This window comes from Oenanthe melanoleuca, chromosome Z, assembly GCF_029582105.1.
Source record: "Oenanthe melanoleuca isolate GR-GAL-2019-014 chromosome Z, OMel1.0, whole genome shotgun sequence".
Lineage (NCBI taxonomy): Eukaryota > Metazoa > Chordata > Aves > Passeriformes > Muscicapidae > Oenanthe > Oenanthe melanoleuca.
This window is the reverse complement of record NC_079362.1, coordinates 62,541,525-62,562,583: the sequence shown is the minus strand read 5'-3', so window position 1 is coordinate 62,562,583 and position 21,059 is coordinate 62,541,525. Positions and strand designations below refer to the sequence as shown.

At 37.8% G+C, this 21,059-nt stretch overlaps 1 protein-coding gene across 1 annotated transcript; it reads right to left on the bottom strand.

Moving 5' to 3' along the window:
* Window positions 1-9,007: 9,007 nt before the first annotated feature.
* Window positions 9,008-21,034, bottom strand: TMEM267 (transmembrane protein 267). The gene is made up of 4 exons (XM_056514797.1): window positions 20,888-21,034; window positions 18,565-18,754; window positions 16,694-17,081; window positions 9,008-10,708 (listed from the first exon to the last, which is right to left on the bottom strand). Exons 3-4 carry the CDS (start codon window positions 17,015-17,017, stop codon window positions 10,373-10,375), a joined length of 660 nt encoding a protein of 219 aa, XP_056370772.1. The 5' UTR covers window positions 17,018-17,081; window positions 18,565-18,754; window positions 20,888-21,034; the 3' UTR covers window positions 9,008-10,372.
* Between the last annotated feature and the right edge of the window lie 25 nt (window positions 21,035-21,059).

Here is a 21,059-nt window from a genome sequence, read left to right as displayed (position 1 = left end):
TAGCTTGGCACGAGTGGGGAAACTCACCACGCAAGGAGCAGTCATCCAAAATAACTTCTTCTCCATGCCATTTTAATTTTTGGTTTTGGTTCATTTTTTTTCCACAGAATGGAAAAAATAACTTCAATGTACAATTTCATCATGTGTTATGATGAAACAGAGTAGACAGGATTTCACTTGGGTTAATTTCTACTGTCTCATTTAGAAAAATATTGGATTTGCCATGCTTTTAAAAGAGGCCAGACTCTACCAACAACAGAACAGAGGGAGAGTAAATTTTCAAACAGTAAAATGTCGCATGAATGGGATATAGATCCTCTCCATCACACTCCATGAGGAGTTTTCTTAGGAAAACATACTTAAGAAACTTTTTTTAAACATGAATTTAAAGAAAATCACAAAACACGTGAGTGTATTCCTGGCCACTATCTTTTTGGAATACCAGAACCATGAATTTCACAAGTCCCTGGGATATGGGGAATGCCAACAATTAGAGAAAAGAACAATTCATTTGCATTCATTAGTTTTAGTTTATATTTATAAAGTCTGTTACTTGAACTTAAACAAAGTTGCAATCACTTCCTCTATTTTCATATTTTTACAGTTAAATGTTACCCACGTGATATAAACCAAACTATTTACATTGTAAGACTACTTGAGCACAGACTGTCCTACTGTTACACAACATCTAACACAATGAGTGACTGAAATCTCCCTGCACTCACCCGGATAAATAAATTATTAATAAGGATGTTATTAATAATATGTAATTATACGTTCTACAGTTCTTGCTCATTAATACCGGAAAGGCTTTGGTGATGGATTTGGCCTGCTTTTCTTTTGAATTCCACTTAAAGAAATGTGGTCACCAAATATTCCTCATTTACAGTAAAGGTTACATCATGAAACTACCACAGCAAACCAAACCTATCTCACAGCCAGCAGATAGAGGCTGCACATATTTAACAGGTTAATTTGAATCACGAAGATACACAGGTATAAATCTGCACTTTAAATGCCTTCTGGGTTATGCCAGCTGCTTGAAGTTGGTCAGAAAAATTTTTAAATCTCGTTTATACTCTAATATCACTGACTATATATTTCCAGTTAAGGATGGGCATCCACTTCTTCAAAGATCCATTGTTTGGGTGGCAACAAAAATTAAATAAGATTAAGAGACAAATCTTTCAAGTAAATGCTGATCTGTCCTGCCCAGGGGTGGTTCCGTGCCCTTCAAAGGACATGACACACACTGTCTTCCTGTAATATCTTTCAATGCCTGTGTTTTTTCAAATTATCCAGTGATTTCCAGTTCATAAAATACTAGGATGGAAAGAGTCCTGCACATTTATACTTATTGACTAACTTGGGGCACAGAGTTGATTTACTTTGGCAAGTGAATTTGATATCTTAGTTCCTCATCACAATTCCAGATCCCATTTCCTGGCACTGGAAAGTTGTTTGCAAAACCTGCTATGTTTTCATAGTTTTAAAACCCAAACTATTTCATCACTTTAAGTCAGCTAGCAGGAAGTGAGTGGTATATACCATTTAACCATGAAACTCCAAGCCATTCCTTTCAGAGTCTGAAACAAGCTCCTTTCTAGATGTCTTTATCTTGAAGAACTACATTTCATCACAACATTCTCCATTCAGCTCTCCTTCTTCAGCTTTAAATAATTTATCTTTGAACACAGTTTCTGGCTCAGCTATCCCATTTTTTTCTTATTAGATAAAAGCTTTTTTCCCCTCCTATAAACTAATTACGGACCTAGTGAGATTGGGTTATTCTTGCAAAGCACATTGGGGACAAATGTGAAATGTTACCACCAGGAGACTCATGGAGATAGAGCAAAGAAAGGACTAGCCATGGACTGGAAGAAAGAAAACAAGTGGTAGTGAAGTTTTATTTTGATAAAATATGAAGGAATAGAACATTCAATTGCATTAAAATGTATTTTCTGTATGCCCCATAACAGCTCTGCTCAACTGTTTTGATTTTGAAAGCCTAGCAAAAAGCCTTCAGAACACTGGAAACCACATTTTCTTCTGTATTTAACTCTACAGGTTTTTTCTTTCTGAGTGAACCAGCTAAAGGCTGGCAAGTATGGCTAACTTTGGGATAGGAAGGAAGCAGAAACAGCAAACATGGCAGGATGTGAGTGTTTTCAAACATCTCCAATGCAAAGTATTCTGTTGGTTTTTTGGTTGTGGTTTGTTGTTGTTGTTGTTTCTTTGGGTTTTTTTTTGTTGTTTTTTTGTAAGCCTAGATATAGCACAAGCTTGGAAAATTTCAGTAGAAGCTATTCTCATTACACTGAGAACATGAGTGTTTATTACCTCTGTAGATGTAATTATGTCAGTACGGAATCTCAACTGAAACATAAAGCTTCTGTCTCCAGCAGTAAAGTAACTCCTGCCAGTTTCCCTGAAACATCACCAAAGCCAGAGAAATAACGTGCTCTCTACCTTCAATTGATAGAAATCCTTTTGAGAGGTGCTTCCCACATCTCTTCCTGGTATCAGCTACCACCAACTGAGGAACAGAACATTCAGCTACAATCAGGCAACTCACCTTCACCTGTGCATTTGAAACCTCCCCCCCCTTCCCCTTTCAAATAAGCTTGTCACATGTGCACACTGTGTGGCAATGAGAAAAAACTCACTCAAAGACCAGTGCTCCTGCAAGGCAGGGAAGTAGAACAATGGGGTGAAGAAAAAAGCCAGAGCAAAGCAATTCTCTTCCATGCTTTGTTTCCCAATAGACTTTTCTACACTACCAGTTACTTTCTTGCAGAGGAGATTCACCTGGAGTGTGTTTCCTATGCAGTTTGGACATATTCTGATTAAGTATTCAGTGCATGTCTAGTCAAAGGCATTTTCCATCTTTTGTTGACTACCTCTCATAACAGTGACAGGTGACTGCTTGTGAATATGTGCCAAAGGCAAAAAAAGTTACCCTCAACACAAAGCTTTCTATCTGCTCACTAAAAAGAGGGGAAATGCTCACACTTGGTGACTAAGAAAGCCTGTCCTTTTTCTGCAAAGCTAATCCAGGCAACAGAGAACTACAGAAATGTGCCAACATTCCTCACTTTGAAACAGACAGCAGGAACATACTTACTTGTAAATCAAACCACTGCCAAACTGGTTTTCTTGTCTGAAATGAGTTTTCAAGAAATTTGATCATTCAACAAGACTTTCAGTGGCTGAAATTCATTGGGGAAAAATTCTTTTTTTGAAATTAATTATTTTCTTTGTAACAGAAGCAGGTTTTAGCACTGACAGAAACCACTAAAGCATGGAGGCCCATACAGCAAATCCTCAGGCCATGGTTTCCCTTCACTGACACGGCAGCACTCGTTCTTTGCATTGAGTCTGCAGATAGCAGCAGCAAATACAGCCCACACCTCCCTTATGTGCAGAGGAGAGCAGGGGTTTCTAACTGCAGTAAATACATACCATGGCACTAGCAGGTGGTCAGCACTTCTATATTACCACAGAGACTAACAAGCTAGACTAACTAATACAAGTTCTTCCTTAGGAAACTTAAACAGAGCCTCTTCCATATCAAGTTTCAAGGGAGAAAAAGGTGCAAACTTTTAACAGATTTCATGTTCCTAGTCTAAGTCTCCATACACTGAATCTAGAACAAATAGTAAACTGAAGCAAAGATTTGGCACTGACAACTTCAGCCATGATAAATAGTCTCACTGAAATTGTGAAATCTTTCAAAGAGAAACTCCTGCATTTGGACAGGTTTTGAGAAAATTGTCTAACTTTACAACAAATGTTGTTTTAAAAGTTAAAATTAATTTTTAAAAGCTGGTCATTCCTTTACTGAATTATGTCACTCTAGAAGCAGCTATCACATCAGTGCATCTTGAGAACTGCCCCTAGTTGTTTCACTTTTTTAATGTTTACATTATTATGTTACACATCAAAGATATGGATAAAATAGCCTTTGACGAGCGAGTTTCCTTCTCCAGCAAGGGGAAATCCCGTGAAGGACAGGAAGACAAGCCCAATCTGCAATCCCAATTACAGTTGTGAACTAGCTAGTTAGAACAGTCTGTGATGACTGGAATGCAATTCAGTACGCCAGGAGCATACATCTCTCAGGAAGAGGTAAATCACATTTTAAGCACTCCTGAATAGACTGAGCAGTCACACGCTGAATAGAAAGGGTCTCTGTGACTGTTTACTACTACACAGATGTCTACTACTTGCCTTTGCTACACCTAGCAGAGGAATCTGGTGTACTGAGGCAGCAAGACCATGCTTATCATTGAATCTGAGTTAAGTCAACCACCAGGAGAGCACATGAAAGACTAACAGTGTCTCTTTAGCCCTATAAAATTATTAGAAATACAATTTGATCAACATTTATATAGATATTTGAATGTAAGTTGCATGATGCTAAAGCATGTGGATTTATTTTCACCATAGGGAAAAACTACAAATAAATCATATGCACACATTTTTACAGTACCAAGTTCTGAGTGCCACTGCTTTGCTTTGCTTATTTATGTTGTACAAGGCATACAGAACAGTCACACAAAAGATGCTGGCAAAGTAGTCAAACTTCCACCTTAACAAAACGTATGAAATAGAAGGGAAGGTCTATCTCTACATGGACTAATGAAACAAAAATTCCTTGTGTTAAAAGGTCATGCTAGCTGGAGCTTTTGTACCAAAACACCCCAAGCCACAACCATGTTCCCACAGTAAGACCAGGAAACAAGTGAGTGTTTGTATCTACATATTGTATACAGCTACAGGAACAAGATGACACAGATGATTCTGTTGGAAATATGTTCATAAAGCTTTACTACTCGAATCTTATGGTATTCACTTTGCCCAGAAACACCTTAAATTTTTAGAGCAGTCATTACAAACTTTGCTTCTAAATTGCTGGCAATAAAAATGAGGTGGTTTTGGTTATAAGCAATTTGAATGCAAATGTGAAACTAGAAGCAATCTACCTTCTAAATTCCTTATGCCAGTATTATATCCATTACCTTTGATTTCCTTTCTTTTGCACAGTTACTGTGCAAATACTTTCCACACAGCAGACATACTTTTGTGCTGAGCTTCTTTGGCTCAATTGTAAAAACTGATGTGAATGACTGGACAGCAGTTTAAGGAAATTAGCACACATCAGCCAAGGAGCACTTGCTCAATGTAATTTCTAAAGGGAAAAATGAGATCAAAGTAAGACTGAATTCCCTTGGTAACATGAGGAAAGCTCCAGGGATATTACTGATGTTCCTAGGCCAAAGGAGCTGTTTCTGTGGGGGATATAGCTAAAACAACTTGGCTGATTATCCCTGCAACAGTTTCATAATACAAATCCAATTTCATGCAGATTGTTCACTCATGTTTACTAAGAGAAATGGTTTCAGTCTATTTGAATCTGTTTTGATTAAACAAATCTGTTTTAAAAAACTGCCTAGAAACCTACTGAATGCTTCCATCTAAAGGACAGTATAATCTCTTGTTTTCAATATTCTGAAGATTTCCTTGCATTAAAATGTTTCTTCTAAGTTGCAGCCTGCCTGGTTTTCCCCAGTCACTGAGACAAACACTTCTTCTCACTCCAGGAAAAATCAACACAAAATTTGCTAAACAAATGCAAAATTATTACATGAACATAGAAGGGAAGATCAGTGTATGATATACATATACATATACATATACATATACATATACATATACATATACATATACATATACATATACATATACATATACATATGCAATCAAGTACTGTTTAATAAGGGGTTTAAATAACAGGAAACAGTTCCACAATTCAAATATACCATTTGAAAATATAAATTCAAAAATTTAATGCAGAGGGTTTAAAAATTTGGGAAATTTTAAGAAAGAACTAAAGACACCAACTTATAATTTTGAAGAAAAGCATTACTACTGTTTTTTTGTGATGAATGCAAAGGGTACTTCAACTTGACAACTCTTCCTTTGCTTCACTGCAAGGTCTGCCTGTAGCAGGGAAACAAAATCTAGCTTGTGGGCTCAAAATTACCAGCTGATCAAAACTCACGATGTGTAACACTGAGAATACAAAATTTCTTCTGCCCTGAATAAATTTGCATAATTGACAGAATTTAGATTGGCTCAATTACTCAAACAGACATGTACTCTTCTGATGCATTTCATCACTTAGCTTCGTATTGACAGCAGTGGAACAAAAACGTATGTGTCCAAAATTAACTATGTACTAACACTTCCTTCAGACTGAATTTTAACCCCTTCTGTCTCTTTCTAAACTTTATTTCCATTAGCAAGGGAAATGTTCTTCTCATAATAAGTCAGTATCAGTGGCCTGCTGTAAAAATTAATCCAGTCTAATTCAAACTTAGCATCATTTTGCTTGGGACATGGGATCAATTATGAATAACTCATTTACCAATACCTTATTAAGGGCACATGATATAATATATACTGCGCTGTAGTAAAAAGTGATACCAGCAGTCAGGTGAAAAGACAGATTAAAGTAGAATACAAAGTTATAGGAAACATGTTTGTGAATTCTGTTTAGGCCACTAGGCAATTAGGAGAAATTTTATCTTATTTCTCCAGGACTGGGGAGAAGAAACAGTCTAACATTTTTCTTTTAACTTGGGCTGTTAGTACCTACTTTTTGCAGCAGCAATCCATCAAAGCAAGAAAAAAAAAAGGCAGCACAGTTCTAAAAAAGTCAGAAAAACCCTACTTTCTTCAACTTTTAAAGTTCAACATGAAAATATATGGAAAATTGTTAGACTGGCATATTAAAAGAATCGCTGGAGGACTTAATACTTTAGTGATAAGTGTCATACATTGTGCACAACATCATTAGCCTGACTTTGCAAGCCATGTTCTGTGTAACTCACGTTTTCTGGGTTTTATATTTACCTTTTACAGTAATGCATACAGTAAAGCACAAAGTCATTCTATTTTTAGTATCTTGGTTTATTTTTGCTACGATTTTGCTACATATGGCAAAGGTGTCAATGCATAGTTGGAAACATCAGTGATTTGAAATGCACAAGAAATACTGGTAAGGAATTGTTGGTTAATCCACCTGTAGCAGGCAGGTGTTGGGTGAGGAGGTGTAGCAGGATGCTCTGCCTGGGAGTAGAACAGCTCGAATATGCCCTGTTTGCAAAGCCATCAGCGGTGAATGGAGGAGGGGGCTGTCCTGGTGCTTTTGGTGCTGAACAATGCTGCAACCAGCCTGACTCATCAATCCCAGAGTTAAACACACCTGACACAAAGGTGAGTTGTGGCAGACCTGGTAAAGTACTGGATAAAGCAATAAACACGTGGTAATACTACTACTACTAACTTAGCTAAAGATGCTGACCTGAAACAGCAGGCCTGGAAACATAGGACCCGCGCCTATTTTTAATGAGTGGGGAGGGTCTTCCATCAATCCCCTTTCTGGACCTCGGGTGGAGATTACTTCCTAGAGTTGGGATTTGCTTCAAGGTTACCCCTCGAAGCTGAGAGAAAGAGATTTGACCGCAGTCATTGCTATGAGTGAGTAGAATAAATCTCTGCTCCATAATTTCTTTTGCTACCTTTGATATTATTGCTTCGACATTGCTTCAAAAATAGTGGACTGAACTAGGCTAGTAGTTATAGCTACTTATGTAGTAAAGAGTTCTAATTAAGATTTTTTAGTCTCATAATTACCATAATAATGAATTTATTTTCATATAAATATCTCTGGGTGAAAAGGTTCAATAACAGCCATTTAATCCATTAACATAAACGATTAGCCCGGGGCTAAGGCTGGATCCAGCTGCACCCAGAGGCCTCTGTGAGGAGTTTATAAAGCAAGAGGGTCCTGCCCATGCCTTGTGACTCTACGGGAGGGAGGGCTTCTCTATCATCTCTGTAGCTCCCACCCTGCCCACAACACACAGGCCAAGACAAACACCTAACTTCCCCTTTGCGCTCTACTCTGGCTACCCACAAATCACAGCAGTATATGCCATGTGTCAGTTTACCTTGAAAAGCTGCCGATGGCCTCAGCTAAAGCCACCTAAATGTCAGGTTGAGGTGTGAGACTGCCGTATCTGCCTAGAGGGAAAGAAGTCGTGGAACAAAGTACTTGCTACTTTCCTTAATGTGTGCCTGAGTGGGGCTCACCTATTGCTGTGGTAGAACTGGTGGAAGAACACAGCAGGAAAAACTAGTGTTTTGAAATACAGCTCAAAGTTACTGTGAAAGTTCACACAAATACCTAGACACAAAGAGAATTAAAATACGTAGTTTTAAACTACTGAAGATGTATCCATTAACCGATCCTATATACAGCTAGAACAGTACAGTACTGATCTTAAGGACTGTGGGTAGACATAAAACTACCAGAAACGCTACAGCTACACTCTGAAAGTGAAAAAGTGTAATTCTACACTTTGTTCCTATAAACATTTCCCTTTGCAAAAAATCTGGATAAAGCACAAAATCATACAAACATTATACCATGAAACAAGAATACAGAAAACTTTCTACATGGGCTTCAGTGTTCACCCCTTGCACGAAGTGTATTCATTATTGGCTTTTCATAGCCTATAGTTTAAAGTATGGGATAGAAGTAAATGAATGAGTAATGCTCCTCTAGTAAAACAACCTGCCTTTGGAGAAAAGACAGTTTTGATCTGAGGGCTCTAAAGCAATATATTTCTTATGCTATTTCTAGAAAACTCTAAAGGAAAGAAATCCATTGCATGAGGATAACCCTCTAAGGAATCTTCTTTCCAAGAAAGAAACCTTTTATTCATTTTATAATAAAGGCTAGACAGGCCCACTGTACTATCAGTCAAGTTTGCATTGGCATACATTTCTAACACGAAGAACAGACAGGACTTTTGGTGCAAAGACATACTTCAAAGAAGTGCAACACTTTCTGTGATTAGCATAGAGCGCTGCAAAGAGCCCTAACTATTCTGTAGCCACAGGAGGTTTCTGGTACTCATTAAGACAGGCATCCCAGTTAATATTTTTTTAAACTTTATTCTAATATACATTTAATATGTAAATGTACACATCACATAAACTCTTACACCCCTTGGTAACCTAAGTTAAGCACATGCTACCTTATACATGCAGTTCCATAAAAAGATCCCCTTTGACAGCTATTCATCACAAGCTGGAGTAGTTAAGGCCCCATCTCTTTAATGGGAGGTGATTAAAAAATTTAAAAATTATTATTAGACATTCTCAGCTTGTACATAATAAACTACACAAATCTAGACTATCTTGTCTAGTTAAACAAGACCAGACAACTTTTAATTTGGGACTTTTTCTGAGAGATGTCTGTAAATGAAAACTGAACAGTCCATAGTGCAAATTATTACCTCATAAACTGCAGCATAATAACACTTTTCCTTATGGAACTTCTTTATGAGGAAATCTCTATTTCTGTAGTATAATAATAATATTAATGCATTTTATTTTACAATTATGAGGATGATATTGCACTTAATGGAAAATGCTTTACTGAGTAGTAATGTCTTAAAGCAAACTTGTGTTATAAGCAATTTTTATTTTCTTGTGTCTCCCTGAATCTTCACACAATTCCCAAATATTTACTAAAATTCTTTGGTTCCAAATTAAATAGTATTCATATTTACTGTATTTTTAAAAATTAAACAATTTGGCCAACACACCATAATACACCATAATACCATAATCAAACTGTCTACTCCTTTCTATGAAGTTAGTGATTATCTGCAAATTTAGTACCAAGCATCTTCAGGGAGATATAGAATTCAGTAAAACACTCTGTGATTATAGGTTCAAAAAAGTGTGGATACAGTGTGAAATACAGGCAATATTTCTTTTAAAATGGTTGAATACAAGAGTCCAGCAGGACTCTTAATATATAAATAAATTTGAAAGGCTAACAGGGATTTTTTAGAAGTGCCATACACTGTTAAATCCTCAGTAATACCTAGCATTTATATAGAACTTCACACTTTTAAAGCGCTATACAAATACTATCTGGATGAAATGTATTCTCCAAAGGCAGAATACAAATCCCAAGTGAATGGTGACCAGATGAATGGCACCGTGACAGTGAAATGTAATGTAATTACTGTAGAAAGGAATTAAGTACTTTATAATCAGCTCACTATGCATGAACTATCATGGAAGACCACACACTGTGCAAGGGAAATGTACAGATATAAAATTATTATCATTCATTAAATAGGTTCTATGACCACAAGGAATTGACACAAGAGCTTTAACTGGCTCCACAACCTTAAAATGCCTAACTCAGAAGATGTAGGAAACCCTTCAGTGACAGACAGGCAGGTTATTTCAAGTGCTAGCACAAACCACCTTTAAATTATTCCTATACATCAATGTGGATTCCATGTTTTATAGACATTAATTCTCTAGTGCCCGTTAAATACATAATAAACGAACATAGATGAGGTAAAGATGCTGTAATTGCCACATACAGCCAATAGGGCAAGGGAGGAGTTTTTCCAAACGGGCAGATCCAGAGGCCATGACGAATCCCGTCACGGACATGATGAGAAGTCCAGGATATGAACAACATCCAGGGAAGAAAGCACCATGAATCCTTAAGCCTGAAAAGCTGCATGATAAACTTTAACGTCAGAGCCACCACAGGAATCACAGTAGAACAATGAAGAAGTGGTCTCCGTGGAAGAGTCAGAGCAGCCTGCAAAAGAGAAAAAGATTATTGGCAATGGCTACAACTCTGACAAGAGAAGAAGCTTCATGAGAGTCTACAGGTGCATTGCCAGATGACTAAGTGGAAGCAGAAGGAAAATCATACTGTTCCTTTCCACTGCAATTAACTTAAAGCCAATTTTATACACGAGACTTGTGTACTGCCCTGTCTCTCTATTGTGTGATATGAATCATGCATCCTACTAAGTACTATCATCAGCAAAACAGGGAGGGTGAGGGATCCTATTTGTCACATAGTCACGTGGTACATGGGAACTTGTATAATCTGCTGCACTGATTATATGTATTTAACTTCAAGATAATTAAAAGGAAAACAGCAATTCAATACACTTGAAATACTTAATATATTTTACTTGAAATAAATCATGTGCTTTAATGGCATTTACTTCCAAAAATACATCCTGTATTTTACTACAATTGTCACCTGTAAAGTTGGTTCAGTTGCACAGTGCTTAAAACAGAACAACAGTTTTCAACCGGACAAAAATATGATCAAAGTATTTTGATCACCTTGAGACAGTACTCTTCTTGGACAGGGAAAACAAAGTTCATAAACCAAGATATAACACATTTGTGACTGCGCTTTTTGTATCAACAACTTGTTTAACAGTAACTCAGTTGAAAGCCTGATATTTGGTTTTAGTAAGGTGAAAGTCCAGCTAATGAGATTAGATTCAGCCATTTTAAGAAGTGATAATGCCAATTTAATACACGTTTGAGAAGATATCCTGTGATGTAGCAACAGCTACAATCATCACCATAAATTCAAACACAATAAAAAAAACATAATAGTGTTTTGGATTTCTATTAGACAAGTAAGTAGATTCTTGTGTCTGTAAGCACAGGAGAAAGAACAGCACATTATTAAAAGGTCTACAGAAGTGCTGATGTGATATCCATTGGCTCAATTCTGATACTGCTGACACTAGAAAACCTGTAACAAGGCACCAGAGAAGTAACCTGCCAGCATATCTTTGCTGTGTTGAGCACATCCCTCCCTGCAACTACTGCAGAAGGCAAACAAACTGTCTCTAACTCTGTTCTTTCTTCAGTTGTACTAATTCTTGAAGGATTCAACAACTAGACTGGCAGTGGGACTCTGGAATAGGTTCATCATGTTCATGTATAATTTAAATAACTGCATGGAACACTATCTTCTCTGCAAGGAAACTTTGATGTAGCCTTAGCCAGGTAATAGAGAGATGGGAAATTATAGACCACCTTGAAATATAATAGCTCATGCTTTAAACCACAGCCAGCATAAAAAGGCCTGCAGAAAGCTCTGTCCTATTAGCTTCCCACCACATGCTTGTCAGGTAATGGGGTTAAAGAGCTCACAAACTGTCTCAAGAATATTTAACTCTAATGTTGTGGAACCAATTCCTTTAAACTGGAGCAAAAGCTGTATTTTCTTCAACTTCAGTTCTGTTTCACACAAGCAGATTGTTCACAGATTAAAGTAGAAAAATCTTGGGATGATGAAATTGTTTATCACCTGCCTTACAAAGAGTCAGATTTTTGTTACTGTCAACAAGAGCCACAAAAATGCATACTAACCTAATTGCGAAAACACCTGAACAGTGATATGTTTCAGCAGATAAGCTATTAACTGGCCTCTATTTCTGCACTTCAAAATAAAAGAGTTGCAAAGTCTAAATTAGTCTTTTCCCTCTGGCCTTTTAAGGTTAGGTGCCAACAGCAACACAGTGAGTAAGGAAAATTTTAATGTTAATTATGTACACAATTTATCAGTATTGGTGCCACAGTGATGCTTAAGTTCTTTTGATATGAATTTCAAATGGCAGGGTTGTTCAAATAGCAAACCTGCGTGTTCAATTTTAGCAAGAGAAAGTCCTAATCTGTAACTGCAGGACAGCCATCAAGCTTATGAGATGCTGTTCCCAAGGTCTGAGAGAAGAACAGCCTGTTCCCTCTCTTACATTCTGTGATTCACACTTATATCCTTGAGTTGCTAAGCCCTGGAGACAGACAGGTAACTCTATTTGCTATACTCTTTCTCCTAACAGGCAAATTTGTTTGCCTTTAGAAATAACCGGATCTTGAAAGAAAAACCCAAAAACGAAACCACCACAAAAAACTAAAAAATCAAGCCTTTTCCACCTTAAACCTCCTGGAAAAAGTTGCAAACAGAATTTATTTGCAAATGACCTTTTCCATTTGCGTATATGTTCAACCAGATGCAAATCATCTTGCAGCTGTTGCTCCTCTGACCTCACTCACTACAATGCGAAGCTGGGGACAGGACACAATAATTGCATGCACAGGAACACACGCAAATTATCTGCTTTAGTCCTCATGATGACACCATGGATGGTTATGTAACAACAGATGCTCCCTCACTGATATTCTGTGGTGCTTCACAAACCTGAAGTCTTTAGCTCACAGTAACATATCCAATGTAACATACAATAGTAATATTAACAATATAGTAACATATTAACATTATATTAATTGTGCTTGTGCAAAGCATATTCTCCAGTTCCAGAAATGCTCCTGTACAGCCCAGGTCAGCCACAGGCCGCTTGTTTCCCAGCAGCGTCATGTATGTTTGCCACCAACTGAATGTTCTACACTTCTAGAATATGGTGACTCTTTAGCAGCATGTCTGTTCTGCAATATGAGTGTCTGGGCTACAATCCTGGTGGCGTCTGGGAGCTAGCCCCTCATGTCCTACCAGCACTCCTGACTAACGACAGGCTGCAGGAACTGCCACCTTTGGAGCAGTCGGTGAGACACGTTCTTCTGTACTTGTGTGCACAGTTAAAACCACACGGAACACAACGAACTACAAATTCCAAGTAGTGAAGTTATTGTAAACTTTATACTTCTTGCAAAAATAATGTGGGCAAAAGGTCAGATCACATGATAATTGATACACAAGTGTTTATCACAGCAAACATATAAATACCACAGGTGACTATTTACTGTGAATACTGCAGAAAAATAATCAGGAAAAACAGATCAAATGGGCCAAACAATCCCAGCGCTGAGTGGTGTCAGCAGGAACAGAAATAGGTGACTAGAGCAGTGTGAAGGTACCAATTGGAGGTGGAAGGCAGGACTGCCTTGTGCTGCATAAAAAGGTTACTCCAGAAAAAGTAACTCGTCATCAGATTTTAAAAGCAATGATAATGAGCTTTATAGGTGATTGTGTACAGTAACGTGAAATATACTATCAGTACAAATTAGTGGTGTGGTTAGCTAATTAGACTTATTAATTTATTAGCTATTTAGTAATGTGTTGCAAAAGCAGTATATATGTTAGTCTCTTAAAGCAGTTACTCTCAACCATGCAATTTAAAGATGAAGAATGGCACTGTAACTACCAAATATGTTGTAAAAAAGTATCTAACAAACACATAGTAAAAAAGTATCCCAAGAAATAATAAATTATACAGGCGACAGCCTGAAATTATGCCAAGAAGCTAAGAGGCACATCATATTAAGCCAAGGAAAGAAAAATTATATATTGCAATCAGACCTAGCTGGCCAGACAGCACACAGAAGAAAAGTTTATGGGATTATGTTACATCACAAACCGAAGGGATTCTGATGGAACTGCAAGAAGACAAAACCTGTAAGAGATTACTATTTTTCCTTTAAAGGACAGAAGCATTGTACTTTTGTGCCATTGAAAGGAATTAAACTACAATATTTGGCTCAAATGAAGTCTCACTTAAAATACTACTCATGGCTCTGGACAGGACCCTTTAGTTGTGGCAAAAAAGCAATACAGAGGAGAGAATAAAAACAGTATGAGGCTTACAAAACATAAGTTTATTTCCTTTAGATTTTTTTTTAAGTTATTTAGTTGAGAAGAGAGTTTTTGTAAAGAATACTGGCTTTGCACTGGATTATTTCCTTTACTAGCCCAGTTAACACATGGAAAGGAGTAGGCAAAATCACTTTGAAAAGCCTTTGGGCACCTCATCTTCTCCTCACCTCAGCTAAATACATTTGGCTACTGAAAAAGCTATGATTCTACCTGCTATGTTTTGTGTTTCTGGCTTGAAAAACATTTTGGGGGACAGTACAGAAATGAGCTGTCTTTTGCAAAAGAAGCCCTTAAAGAACAAGAGAACGAGATCTAACCATCATAAAAAATACTTTAGGCTGAATTAGAAAATGAACTGCTCTCTGCTTGGGAACTGAAACAACACAGGAAGAAACTAAATCACAAAATTACAAAAAATTACTTAGTTTCACATAGTGGAGATAGGGTAGGCTACACAAACCTCCCCATCATGGACGGTGGAAGTATATTTAACCTTGCCTCACTGCCAAGGGGCAGGTCACCTCCCAGCTCCATGAAACAATTCAATAGTCAAATTCCCAAAGAGACATTGGTGAAGTGTGACATCTAGTGGTTGTAATTAAGAAAAATACTGGTAATCATCTCAAATGTGTGAAAAAGCAGCAAAAAAATTATTAATTTCTAATAGCTAGCAATTCATTTACTTGCATTCACTAATTTTAAAATAAGAAAAACCAAATGAGGATAACTAGAGATTTCAATTCTATTTCATATTTTTATTCAGTAATAATATTATATGACCCATTAATCAACCAAACTAACTTTCCTTTTCTTTACATAGTTTTATAATTGTACAACATTTCCACATGAAAGAAGTGCAGAAAAGGGGAGAAGTAGCGACTACTTAGGGAAGAATGATGCCAGGCACTAGGACATGCTGAAGCCTGACTGTCCATGTAGCAAAATGGCAGACAGTGTTATCCTGGGCTGCACTGGGAATGTGGCCAGCAGGTTGAGGGGTCTGATTCTTCCCTTGCTCCTCAACACTGGTAAAGCCAAGAGGGGAGAAGTGACCAAATGCATGAATGAAAGGCAGCTCTTCTCTAATGATACTGTACCTAAACAAAAACTATTTCTCCATTGTAAATTTTTACACCTCAACTATAAGCAATATTTGCCTCTTGTACTTAGCTGTCACCTAAATATTTTTTAAAACTTGGTAAACCATTTTTCTTCTTTACTTACATGAATTCCTTCCTTCCTTCCTTCCTTCCTTCCTTCCTTCCTTCCTTCCTTCCTTCCTTCCTTCCTTCCTTCCTTCCTTCCTTCCTTCCTTCCTTCCTTCCTTCCTTCCTTCCTTCCTTCCTTCCTTCCTTCCTTCCTTCCTTCCTTCCTTCCTTCCCTCCTTCCTTCCTTCTATTTATTTCCCTATGAACAGTGTAACAGTATTATGAGCAAACTAGAGGAGGAAAACTACCGGAAAGGAGTGCCATAATCTGGTAGTACTGACCTTTTGAGAAACTTTGTCCTAACAAGCAGTTCTGCAAATAGGTGATGATCCATTCACTGCTTAACAGGAGCCAATTAACCTTTTTACTTTTATTAATAAGCTGATGCTTGCTTTCCTACTTTTTTGTTTGTTTGTTTTCAATGAACTATATTTAAATACAACTCAGACTGCCTTTTTAAAGTGATAGCTCCCATATAGTTTGTTTGTGGGAGAAATATTTAGGGCTGGCTAAAACCAACATATTACTATAAAGACTGAATTAAATTAAACAGAAGCTCTATCATCTACGTTTCAGATATTTCTACCCCATATTTCAGGTATTTCTAACCCTTACTGTAAAGAGAAGAGGAGTAATCCATTTCATCCACAGAATTGTGCAAAGGAGCACTTAACTCCTTAAGCTGGATAAGAAAGCAACTATATGATACATGTAGAATAGCACACACATGAGCAAAACTCTTTTTTCCTTCTAAGTAGCAGAAACTGAACAGTAGATTAAAAAAATTTTATTGCTTTTAAAATCATAACAACTGCATATAAACAATTCCTGTATATCTATTAAATGTATTTAATTAAATTATCAATGGAACTTTTTTTGTCTAGGACACGCTAGAAGAACAATAACACAAACAGTGATAAATTAATGAATTACTGATCTATTGACTTACCTTTAATGACAGAGATCCAGCAAGAAAGAAGTGGTCCACATCAATGACAGAGGCAAGGAAGCCAGCCAGGGTGACCTCAGTGAAGTCACTTTTCTTCCTGAGTCCAATCACTATCGCCCAGGACCACATCCCCAGTATACCATGCACTGCATTATCAGATAAAGCTCGGAGCCAGTCATTTTGCTGAATGAAGGAAAACTGCAGCAGTCTGTCTGCTACCAAGCAGAATATCCCCAAACCTAGACTGGAAATAACTGACGCTGTGCTGAAAGTCTGGAGAAGAGCGTGGGCCTTTTCAGTCTCAGATGCCATGACAAAAACCATGTTGCAGCACACAAAATGTCATCAGGATACACACTGTGCATTGTCCTCTGTATTATCAGTTGTCCTGTAAATGTCAGAGATCAGAAAGAAAACTATTAAACAAAGGAAATCCATTGTGCAAAACATTTGTTACCACAGCTACAACTGGGCATTAAGACCCCAAATTCAGTGTTTGCATTTAACATTCTCAGGGAATTTTTAATTTCAGTTAGTTCATTGACTTAAAAACTACAGCTCTGAATTAGAACACCAGCCCTGTTTTAATTAGAACCAGCACAAGTAACATGGAGAGCTCTAATTCCACTTACTGAAATGTTAAATATTACAAAATAACTTGAAACACGTATGATAATACACTGAATGAGTTTCAAGATTCCCTCTGATCTTAAATACATGATTCAATCCAATGAAATACTTTACACTGTAATAACAAAAGAAGATTCAGTTTGGAAGATTCTTAGGAGTGATACCCAAAACCCCACATTTCTCTATACAACAACTGTTAAAACTGAATTTTCAATATATAATCCAAACCACTGCTTTAATAAACCCTCTTTGCTAACATATGTAGTATTCCCCTGGTACCCTTTCCTGAGCCCTTTCCTTGTTTAATTTGGAGACTGGGATGTAATAAAAGCAAACCCACTAAAACATCTCCACTATTTGTAACAAATAAAAAGACAGACAACAACCATTTAGCCAAGCAAAGTAATCAAACCCACCTCCTTACAGAGCAAAACTACCTAAGCTTCTCCTCAGCATGTGCTCCAGCAGAGAAGTTGGCTGTTACTTTTAAGACTTATCTATTGTCTGCCACATTACCTTTGTAAGTCCTCTTTTTGCAAGAGAATTTCTAACTGTCCTAGCTGTTATGCTAGTCTTTCTGGGGAGCTGTAGGGACAGACCACAGTTTTAAAGCCTATATCCTGGCCAAAAACGGACTCTTCCCGTGAGTTCACCATTTTTGTGCAAAACATTAAATCTTGACAACTCTTCTTTGTTAGGTAAATTCTTATTCTGAAGGGCCTTTTTGAGTGTTTTAAACTCCATAAGCTGACACATAACTATTTATGATTTTAAACATATTATAATCTCACAAGATATAAGGTTTCTTCTAGATTATCAATATGCCTGCCTGTTGAAGAATTATCCACAAGACAGAACTACTGGCATCTCTGTAGCAAGAGCAAAAGCCCACTGAATCATTTATTTGGAAAACATTTTAAAAAGCAAAAGAGAAGAAAGCATGAATAATACATGGACTTTGCACAGAGATGAAAAAAGTGGGTCAAGTTTAGACTGTTATCCACAACCGTGACTCTTTTGAATGAATGCATAGACACAAAGTATTTCCTGAAACAATGGAAGTGCTGTTTTCTAGTGGGTGATCTTATGGTACAGGACATTGCTGAATAAATCCTATTTTAAGGAAAAAAAAAGGCAAATGTTTCTTCTATATAGACATCCTGCCAGATTGGATTTCATTTAAAATTACCATAAAAGCTGTGTAGGAATCCAATCTGTGAAGATGTGATGTAGCAACATACCTTTAAAAAGCACATTGGTATGCAGAATCAAGCTTCCCCTGGGACTAGGAGAACATTTTTTTTCCCATCATAGGTGCTTTACTCCAATAGGAAAAGTCTATGGGCTATGCCTCAGTGTTGAGCCTCTGTGCTTTCTAAATCCAGTCTGCCCAGCCCAGTGCACGAAATACAAAATACCGTTTTTTCCATCCTAAAGAAAAACAAATCAGGGACCAATAAGCATCAATATAAGGCAAAACATGTAAATATGAAGTGTATATGAAATATGAACAACAGCAAAAAAATCCAGAAACAATAAATAAATATTTAATTTCTTTGTAAACAAATATAATTGAGCTAAAAGCAACTTCAGCTAAGCTTTGAAGCTCTGTAAAAGAAAGCAGAAAAAAGACCATAAACCAAGAGAAGAGCAGAAATGAAAACGGAGCAGGGTATTAACTAAAAGATAATAAAACACAAAGCTCAAAAAGAACAGTTCCAGTCTTCTACATAATTGGATTTCAAGGGATAGGGCAATCCATTTTTACAGATTTCTTCTTGCGCCTGGAAGACTCCCACCTAATGAAACATTTATGAGTCCCATTCAGGGATCTCTTTTTAAATTCCACCCCATCACTTAGTGACCTTGGAACAGATAAAGAGATCTGGAAATTCATCTAGCAACAGAGGTCTGTGTCAGTTCTGTATTAGGCTTACACTTTTGCTATGGGTAGTATTAGCATGTGTTCTTCGAGCCAAAATGAAGAACAGGATGCAAATCTGGCTTCAGGTTGACCACAGTCAAGAGCCATGCCCAACTGCTCTTTTAAATACAACTGTTTCAGCCTCATTTTAAGACAAAAATGAGTGCTGCCTGTGTAAAAAATCACTCACATTACCAGGTAAAACAGAATTTTGCAGAAGTATTCTGCAGATCAATAGAGAAATCAGAACAAAAAACTGCAAAACTCTGGCCAATCAAAATAATCTCAGAAATGATAAATTTTAATGTAAAACGACAAACTTTTTTCTCCCTGAAAAAATGATGCTTTTCAGGCTCTTTACAAAACACTACAATAAATAGTCAATTTTTCCAGCCTGTAAATCTTAGAAAGCAGTTGTGCAGCAGACATTCTTGATAAAACAGAAAAGTGGGGAATAACTCACACATTTAAGAATGCTTAAAACCCTCAGTGTGGTCAATCCAGGCAACATCTTGAAGGGCAAGTTCTATATTGGTTTTACATAAAACATAACAGCTGATAGAGTAACCAGCTTAGAGTTGCTATTTCCCATGACATTTTTACATGAGATAAAGCACTAAGCACAATCTCTGCCTATGGTCTCAAAATGGAATTTTGAAGATAAGCTTAATTTAAGGAAATTACCAAAGCAATTTCTATGGACACACAGTTAACACTTTAAATTACTGACACAAGAAGATATTTAGATCAAAATCTACTTTTGGGAAAACAGCTGACACTAAGAGGCCATGGTGTACAAGCAAAACAAAAACACAGCGGCTAAAATTACCACGTAGAAATACTGCTCTGCATAACTTTTGGCCCAGTTTTGCATGATTCTATCAGATATGCAAACACATATAGGAATTTAATGCATGAAGTTACAGAATCTCAGAATCAATTAGGCTGGGCAAGACGTCTGAGATCATTTAAGTCCAACCTACAACAGAAAAACACCTTGCTGAGTAATATGATTATGCACTCTATACAAGAAGTTAAACTACAATCCCTTACAATTCTATAATCTCCTAAATACGTCATTAGTTGATATTAGATGCTAATTTTTATTAAAAAACTGCATCAAACAGAATTAAGCTCAAACCTTTAGCGTACAATCTTGTGGAAAAGGAGATCCCAGCCTAAGACAATCTGTGAAGAACTGACAATGCCAGTATTTTTGGGTCAGACAATTATAACACATTATTGGAGTGATCATGCAAGCATTTTTGTGCCAGATAATTGCAATGCCTTATTGTGGTGATCTAGCAAGTATTTTTGGGCCGGATAATTATAACGCATTTTTGGGGTTGAAGAGGGCAGAGGGCAAAAGCTCAGAAGGAAGCGGCAGGATTTTACCAAGACGCCGAAGAACAAAGTAAATTAAACCGAGCAGGAAATCAACGTGGAAACCCGAGACGCAGGAGCGTGAGGGGAGGCGCGGGGCCCGGGCGGGTGAGGGGACGCCGAAGAACAAACTAAATTAAACCGAGCAGGAAATCAACGTGGAAACCCGAGATGCAGGAGCGTGAGGGGAGGCGCGGGGCCCGGGCGGGTGAGGGCCGCCGGAGCCGCCGCCGCCGCCCGCCCGGCCCGGAGCCCACCTGGAGCGCGGCCGCCGCCATCCGCCCTTCAGCCCATGGGGCTCGGCCCGACCCGGCCGGGCTGGCAGCCCCGGGGCTGCGGAGCGCCTCCGGCACCGCCGAGGAACCGTGCGTGGCCGCGGAGCAGCCTGGGACCCGCCGCGGCTCCTCCCAGCCCCGCCCGGCCGCGATC